Source organism: Beta vulgaris, chromosome 3 (assembly GCF_026745355.1).
Source record: "Beta vulgaris subsp. vulgaris cultivar EL10 chromosome 3, EL10.2, whole genome shotgun sequence".
In the NCBI taxonomy this organism is placed as follows: Eukaryota; Viridiplantae; Streptophyta; class Magnoliopsida; order Caryophyllales; family Amaranthaceae; genus Beta; species Beta vulgaris.
In genome coordinates this window covers 48,435,316-48,444,738 of record NC_079204.1, presented here as the reverse complement: position 1 = coordinate 48,444,738, position 9,423 = coordinate 48,435,316, and the positions used below count along the sequence as shown (strand labels likewise).

The 9,423-nt window shown below is 35.2% G+C and overlaps 1 protein-coding gene across 1 annotated transcript; it reads right to left on the bottom strand.

Moving 5' to 3' along the window:
* Window positions 1-6,531: 6,531 nt before the first annotated feature.
* On the bottom strand, window positions 6,532-8,079 carry LOC104889328 (RNA polymerase II C-terminal domain phosphatase-like 4). Its single transcript, XM_010674523.4, has one exon. The coding sequence runs from the start codon at window positions 8,077-8,079 to the stop codon at window positions 6,940-6,942; it is 1,140 nt and encodes a 379-aa protein (XP_010672825.2). The 3' UTR covers window positions 6,532-6,939.
* Window positions 8,080-9,423: the final 1,344 nt, after the last annotated feature.

The window sequence follows — 9,423 nt, the reverse complement described above, 5'->3', positions numbered from 1 at the left end:
TGAATTTAAAGGCCCAAGGACTGGAACATACAATTAAAGATGTGACAACCCAACAAGGGGATGCAACTACAACAGCCGCATCAGTTAAAATTGCGACTGTACAAGAAAAGGCAAAAGCCTTAGTCCTCCTAAGACATCATTTACATGAAAGTTTAAAAAGTGAATATCTACTTGTGGATGATCCAAAAGAACTATGGGATAGCCTAAATGAAAGATATGGGCATCACAAAAATGTGCTTCTCCCAAAGGCACATTATGACTGGACCAATCTGAGGTTCCAGGATTTTAAAACGGTCAGTGATTACAATTCAACATTGTTTAGAATTGTATCATTGTTAAGATATTGTGATCATCCCATCACAGAAGAGCAAATGATAAACAAAACGCTCTCCACTTTCCACGCCTCTAATATCATATTGGCAGAACAATACAGGTTCAGAGCTTTCAAAAAGTACTCTGAGCTAATCTCAGTACTACTTGTGGCTGAACAAAATAATGATCTTTTGCTGAAAAATCATAATCTTAGACCTACGGGGTCTTCAGCCACTCATGAGATAAATGCAATAGAAAGCTCTAATCCACCAGAAGCAAATGCTATACATAGTGGTGGACGCGGTAATTACAACGGTCGTGGGAGAGGACGTGGTAATTACCGTGGCCGAGGGCGTGGACGTGGAAGAGGCCGATTTTCCCCAAGAAATAATAATTTTAAACATTCTGATAAAAATTGGGGACAATCATCTGGAAATCAAAGGCAGACGTCCTATAAAGGAAATGATACTTGCCATAGATGTGGCATGACCGGGGCACTGGGGCCGCACATGTCGTACTGCCAAACATTTGGTAGATCTATATCAAGCTTCAATAAAAAACAAAGGAAAAAATGCTGAAGCAAACTTTGTTAATGAAGCCACTACATCCATGCCCAGCCTTGATGTTTCAGATTTTTTTATGGATGATGCTGAAGTTGAAAATAAGTTTGTTTAGATCACAATCGATTAATGTGCTTAGTTTATTTCAACTGCTTCAATATCCACTTTCATGTATTTGTTCCTTTATTATTAATAAAAATACGTATTTTTCTTATACTAATCATCGTATTTATTATTTATGAAGATATGAATTCATCAGAAGTTGGAACTAAAGAACAATGTCTCCTGGACAGTGGGACAACACACACCATATTGAAAAATAAAGAGTATTTTTCAAAACTTACAATATTCCAAGCAAATGTTAGTACAATTTCTGGGACAGCCAAGCTAATTGAAGGCTCTGGAAAAGCTTGCATTATATTTCCAAATGGGACAAAATTGATAATTAATGACGCATTATATTCGAGTAAATCTCGAAGGAACCTCATAAGTTTCAAAGATGTACGTCAGAATGGTTACCATTTGGAAACAATGACGGAACAAAGAGGAATTCATATGCCTAACGGCAGAGAAAAACGGCAAGAAATACATCTATGAAAAATTGCCAGCAATTTCCTCGGGACTATATCGCATAGATATACGTCCGATTGAAATTAATATGATATCTAACCAGAAGTTAGATAATAGAAAATCATTTACTCTATGGCATGACCGATTAGGCCATCCTGGCACAGGAATGATGCATAGAATCATTGAAAACTCAAATGGACACTCTATAAAGAATGTCAAAATTCCTCGGTCAAATGAATTAACATGCTCTGCATGCTCACTTGGCAAATTGATAATCAGACCATCTATAAATAAGATTGCCACTGAATCTCCAATGTTTTTAGAAAGAATTCAAGGAGATATTTGTGGGCCTATTCATCCTGCATGTGGACCATTTCGTTATTTCATGGTATTAATTGATGCCTCTACTCGATGGTCACATGTGAGCCTTCTGTCAAGCAGAAATGTTGCATTTGCAAAACTTTTGGCTCAAATAATTCGATTAAGAACTCAATTCCCAGATCATACAATAAAGAAAATAAGATTAGACAATGCTGGGGAATTTACATCCCAAACATTTAATGACTATTGCATGTCTATTGGGATTATTGTTGAGCACCCTGTACCTCATGTACATACACAAAATGGTCTTGCTGAATCATTAATCAAAAGACTACAATTAATTGCAAGACCATTAATAATGAGGTCAAAATTGCCATCTACTACTTGGGGTCATGCTATATTACATGCGGCAACATTGATAAGATTAAGGCCGACAGCCTATCACAAATTCTCACCATTACAATTAGTATCTGGTCGAGAACCGAATATCTCACATTTGAGAATTTTTGGGTGCGCTGTACATGTACCTATTGCTCCCCCCAACGTACTAAAATGGGTCCACAAAGAAGGATGGGAATATATGTTGGATTTGAATCTCCATCAATTATCAAATATTTAGAGCCAACAACTGGTGATCTATTTACGGCTCGATTTGCCGACTGTCATTTTAATGAGTCGGTATTCCCATCCTTAGGGGGAGAGAAAGTGGACCCACAAAATATAAAATCGGAAATTACATGGAACGCATCGCAAATGTCGTTTCTGGACCCGAGAACAAATTCATGTGAACAAGAAGTCAAGAAAATTGTTCATCTGCAAAGTATTGCAAACCAATTGCCAGATGCATTCACAGATTCTAAGAAAGTGACAAAGTCACATGTACCTGCTGCGAATGCTCCGGAACGGATTGAAATTCCTAATGACAATAAGGCAATTGAAAATGAGTCAATAGCACGTCGAAAACGTGGCAGACCACCCGGTTCTAAAGATTTAAAACCGAGAAAAATGAAAAGGCAAGGGGAGACAACGAACGAAATTAATATAAATCTCCCAACAGAGCATGATGAAAACAAAAATGAAGAGAAACGTGTTCCAGAAGAAAAGGAACATGAAAGCGTAGACAACAATGAAACTTCAATTAATTATGTTTCTACAAAGAGACAATGGAATCGAAAAGATGTTGTCTTGAATGAAATTTTTGCTTACTCGATAGCGGTTGAAATGACATACGATGAAAATGATGTAGAGCCAAATACAGTTGATGAATGTCGCCGTAGAAAAGATTGGCCAAAATGGAAAGAGGCAATTCAAGCAGAATTGAGATCACTTGAAAAACGTGAAGTATTCGGTCAAATAACCCAAATACCAAAAGGTGTAAAACCAGTTGGGTACAAATGGGTATTCGTGAGAAAACGAAATGAGAAAAATGAGGTTACTAGATATAAGGCAAGATTAGTAGCCCAAGGCTTTTCGCAAATGCCGGGATTGATTATGATGAGACATATTCTCCAGTAGTCGATGCAACTACACTAAGATTTCTGGTAAGTTTATCAGTTTCGAAAGGATTGCAAATGAGATTGATGGATGTAGTGACCGCATATTTGTATGGCTCACTTGACACAGATATTTTATGAAAGTTCCTGAAGGACTAAAACTACCAGAAAATTGCATGCCCAAAGAGATGTTCTCAATAAAATTGAGAAAATCACTCTATGGGTTAAAACAATCTGGAAGAATGTGGTATAATCGTCTTAGTGAATACCTATTGAAAGAAGGATTCAAAAATAATCAAATCAGTCCCTGTGTTTTCATTAAGCGATCTAAATCAGGATTCGCGATCATTGCTGTATATGTCGATGATTTGAACATTATCGGAACTCCTAGAGAACTTGAAGCGACTGCAAAATACTTGATGAAAGAATTTGAGATGAAAGATCTCGGGAAGACAAAATTTTGCCTTGGCCTGCAAATGGAACATCTAAGAAATGGGATTTTTGTCCATCAATCAAACTATACAGAAAAAATCCTGAAACGTTTTTTCATGGACAAAGCCCACCCAATAAGTTCTCCAATGGTAGTGCGTTCCCTGAATGAGAAAGATGATCCATTCAGACCACGAGAAGAAACGAGGAGATTCTTGGTCCTGAAGTACCATATCTAAGTGCAATTGGTGCTTTAATGTACTTGGCTAACAATACTCGACCTGACATAGCTTTTTCAGTAAACTTGTTAGCTAGATACAGCAATGCACCAACCAAGAGACATTGGAATGGAGTCAGACACTTATTACGTTATCTTCGAGGAACACAAGATCTCGGATTATTCTATCAGTCAAGACCCAATGCGTCACTCATTGGATATGCAGATGCTGGCTACCTCTCAGACCCACAAAAGGCTAAGTCTCAATCCGGATATGTATTCACTTATGGAGGTACTGCAATATCTTGGAAATCTACAAAGCAGACTTTGACGGCCACATCATCAAATCATGCGAATTAATTGCTCTTTATGAAGCTGGAAGGGAATGTGTATGGCTAAGGTCAATGATCAAGAATATCCAAGAAGAATGCGGGATGGAAACAATAACAACAAATCCAACTATCATCTACGAAGACAATACTGCATGCATCACCCAAGTAAGCGAAGGGTACATCAAAGGAGACAGAACTAAACATTTATCACCAAAGCTCTTCTTCACTCATGACCTCCAAAAGGAAGGGACGATCAACATTCGACAAATCCAATCATGTGAGAATCTTGCAGATTTATTCACCAAATCCCTTCCGGCGAAGAAATTTGAAGAATTAGTCCGAAAAATTGGAATGCGTCATCTTCATGATATATGCTAGATTCAGGGGGAGTATTATATGCCTGCACTCTTTTTCCCTTCGATCAGGTTTTTATCCCACTGGGTTTTTCCTGACAAGGTTTTTAATGAGGCAGTTAATTTTAAGCATATAAGGATATATTATAGTTATACTCTTTCCCTAGTTATGGATTTTTCCCACAGGGATTTTCCTAACGGCATTCTAAATAGACAACATCTGTTATGAGTTATCAGTGGACATTCAAGGGGGAGTGTTGTGAAAACAGTGGAATGACCAATTCCACTGTTGAACACAGTGAAGTCCACTGCCATGCATTCAATGCATGGTAAGTTTTTCTTGCCGTTATTGTTGATTTATGCAAATACACAGTAAGATTTGTGCCTATAAATACTACCATTTGTGAATACACCGAACATCAATGCAATACAATACTCTCTGATATATTTGCATAACTTCTCTCTCTATTTCTCACAACAGTTTCTTCATTTATATTAGAAATCAAAATAATGCTCAATTATTACTAATGTATTGAATATGTTAACTAAAAAATAATGGAAGCCTACATAAAGATTACCAGCTCTAAACTATTGTGCTGAAATACTTAACTAATTCGCTAAAAATATTAACTAATTCGCCTAAATATTATGGTGAGAATTTGTGAGATGCGGTCCGTTTTCTGAAAATATATATCTCTTGGGCTGGTCAGGTCTCACGTTAAGACTAACGTGAGACTGTCTTTTTTAAGACTTTGTGCTTAGGATTAAATACGGTGATTATCAACATAACAATCCAAAATTAATTCCAATATATAATCCATAACATTTTTTATTCATTAGTAAAACATACATTTTAGTAGTAAAAAGACCTTTTTTGGCGTCTGTTTATTCCACTGCACATATAAGATGTATTCTTCAGTACCGGATTATCATCATTTTATTCTACATCATATAATCACACACGAAATTTTACCATCTGTTTAGTTTAATTGTTAACACAATTGATTTAGAATTGTGTAGTTGAGTTTTGTTATAAGACCAGCAGCAGTTGAATACTTGAAGTAAACTACTAAGCATCGCATTTATAAGAACATGAACAGTTGCTGCATTTTCAAAGTAGAATATTTGGGAGCTTCAAACATTAGTGATTCATGTACTGACATGCTGAAGAATACAGATTTCGGTACCAGACTACCATTTAATACATTATGGTCAGCAAAAGAATTAGCAAAAGCCACTGTATGTTCAGACTGAGTACAACCGCTGATCGAAAAGGAATATTGAAACTTTCGGGTGTTTTTTGAAAAATGTCATTGAAAATTATAGAAGGAATGAACTAAAATAGCATAGAATGTAGACATAATCAACAATCTGAATTATATTCTGGACAAAAAAAACTTTCTGAGATGAGAAACAAATAAACTAGAGCAGAAGATGCAGTAGTGATCAAAACCAATAGAACTATGATAATTGTCTAACTTAATTCATCTGAGTTGGTACTAGTGCTATAGACCCTACATTGAAGGGAAATTTTGATGAGAGGCAGGCGAATTGTATGCTTTTATTGGGGTTGGCTTGTTGGCTGTTGCCATCCAAACCCGACTATTAGGCCGTCTACAGGATATGTTCTGCAGCCTGCAGGTAATCATGGGAGAATCAAGTCTACGATCAGTCCCTACCGAGAAGCCTGCCTTCGTATGGCGAGAGCCTTCCCCATCTTTCACCTCTAAGGATTCTTGTGACGGAGGAATGCTAAATACATTGTCTAGCCTCATTGGGAGGTGATTCGTCTATTACAAATTCATCCTCTATATCTCAACTTCTGATCATGTTCTTGTTCAGCAATGTAAAAAAGAACTAATAGATTTTGCTCTTTATTTCTTGAAATTTGCATGATTTAATCTGTATGTATGCTTTGTTTTAAAGTAATTGCTGTTTGTGTAAATTAAATAACATCTGTAAGTGTTTGAGCAAAATGAACACAAATGTGTAAAAGATAAATTTTCATTCCATAATTGTGCTGAAGAATGCTAGTTCTTACAATTGAAATTTGGTCATACCCATGTTTTTATAAGGTGAACAGGGAAATGGAATTACATAATACTAATACAATGTCTTTTACAATATTTTGTTGAAATAAGATGATCTGGGCATAGAGTGAAAGCTTATATTGTTAGCCAAATTTATTTTAATTTGGCGAATCATCCCAACTTGTGATTATCTTAATCCTTCATCTCCTTAACTGTATTTGAGTTTGTAAGATTAATTGTTCTATTGTTTGACTTAGTGATTGTGAACTTCAAGATTCTGGTATCAATTTAGACCATCTAATCAGGCTTAGTTCGACGAACACTAAGCTACCTTCACCGGAAACTTGTCTTCAGAATGTCTTCGCCATAGATAATATGCAGCTACGATCCACCTAGGATGCACCAGGAACTTGCCCTCTCGAATCGCCCAACGAGACTTCTCCGTGCCAACATCAACGGAAACAACATGGGTGACACAAGAGTTGATTTCATTCGAACATATAGCCCCCATCTCTTCCGCCATCTTCCACAAACAGTGATTAGCAGCATCATAGTTTCTAGGGAAAACTCTACTAAATACTATCTTACAACCTCTTAAAACTTCCTGTTTTGTTGTTTTTAGCACTTGCCTCACATCTCTAACAACAATATTTGCACAATTATTATCATAAAATTCGTGGTGTATTCGTGTAAGAACGCGGAGAATATTTGCAAGTGCTCCATCACATTCATCCTCATCTTCTTTCAATTGAGAAAGAGACTTGCAGTTATTATACCCAAAACTACGACAACTTGAAGAAAAGTAGCAATATTTATCCATCAAAATCAGATTTTCTTTGTGCTCTTGCCAAACTGCTTCTGTATCATCAAGTACCACAGCTAAACTCTCTGGTATCTTAAGAACATCTAGCCCTTTTTTATTTCTTTCAGGATAGTCATCTTTAGAAATTATTCTCGACTTAAAATACTCGTTTTCAGGATCAAGAAGTTTTGCCATCTCTAAGGCATAAGTACGGTTCCCCATCGTGTAAATACACAATTCGAACATTCTATTTGCTTCTTGTAAAAACCTATACACAAACGGTCTCAATTTCGTAATGATCCCTATTTTATTTAGTCTAAACAAAGAGGATATAGTTTGATCCTTCAAGTACTCCTCATTCATACCTAAGTTCGCTAATCGAATTGAATTGAGCAATGTATGATCTAGATCAAGAACTAGATATAGTTTCTTTTGGTTTAATAAAGAATTAACTTCCGGATTATGTAACTGAGAATTAACATTATTGTGAGGCAGATACATAGGCTCATCTAAAGTCTTACCGCACCATATACACCAATTGTTGAAGCGATTGATATGCAAACATGGATGATTTATATGATCTGTTTTAAGTCTTTTAATCCTTTCACCATGATTATTGTTATTGATAGCAGTAGGATAGCTTAAAATTTGAGTGCTCATTGTTGATTATTTTGTGGTTCGAATTGTTTGTTTGACAAAGATTTGTACTACCAGAAATCGCTAGAGAAATATAATATGTCTGCGTTGTGCCTCCCTTATTCTTCCTTTTATAAGCGTTGTGAAGAAGGACCTGATAACTTCGGATAACGAATACTGATCAATTTGACACCAATTCGGACTAGGAAAAGAAATCAGCGTCCCACTTGGAAAGAAATAAATATAGGACATGTGAATGTATCAGCCAATTAGAGAAGAGGGGAGCTATCTTTTATGATCTATGGTCAACGGTGAACCCTACTAAAATAAAAATTTGTTTTTATACAATTGTTTTATAGATTATGAAAATGTGTAGTTTATTTCTCAGCAAGGATTTGTAGATTTGCACCCACTAAAATAAATAAAAAGAATCTTGCACCTACTAATATATTAGAAATAGTTATGAAGCCTTGCGTTGCACGGGCTCTTGTTTATATATTTTTTTTCAAATTTTTTTTGGTTAACATTGTTGATTTTGTGCTGCTGTAAAATAAGATTTTTCAACACCATTTTATTTACATACTTCCTCTATTCTTTTTCTATTGCAATAATCAAGACTTTTGGTAATTTTATCTATTTGGACTACTCCATTTTTCGTAAAAAAACAACTATAATTGACAATATTGCCTTTACTTTATGTTAATAAAATCATCATTAATTACTCATCAAACTACCTCGTAAAATTGTGTTTACTTTATTAAGGATTTACTTATCCTCTACACTTGTTAATTAAAGGGGTACCTCTATGCTAAACTACCCATTTTTTCATTTTCTTTAAAATCATGCCCAAACCCGTTGAAAAAAAAATATTTGTCATTATACTCTTATTTCTAGATTTTTTATTGCGATATATAAATTTTATATTTTTTAATATTAAACTATATATTGTAGCTATCTAAGTCTATTATTACATAGTATCCCGATAATTGGTATGACTAACATGTATAGTTAACACAATTTTAATTAACATGAAGAACACCCCAATGTTACTTGAAAAAAGTAGAGGGTACTTATTTAATAGATGCATGACAGAAAAATTATAGAAAAAATGAGGGTCAGCCACAACTTCAACTTTTAATAGCACATAAATACTAACGCATGTAGGATGGAAGATGGGAAAGTGAAAAAAAGATCTTAATGACGACAAAAGATCATAATGACGGTATCATAAATATAATTAATTAAATATAAAACTAACCTCTACTAATAATCGAAAATATAGTTTAAGAGAAAAATACCTCTTCATCCATCATGCATGACCATATCAAGACTTATCAAACTTTCTCCTTTTTTTTTTATGATCAGTGA

What these genes read in the sequence shown, in the direction of transcription:
- LOC104889328 (XM_010674523.4), bottom strand. Translation starts at nt 8,079, where the DNA reads ATGAGCACTCAAATTTTAAGCTATCCTACTGCTATCAATAACAATAAT.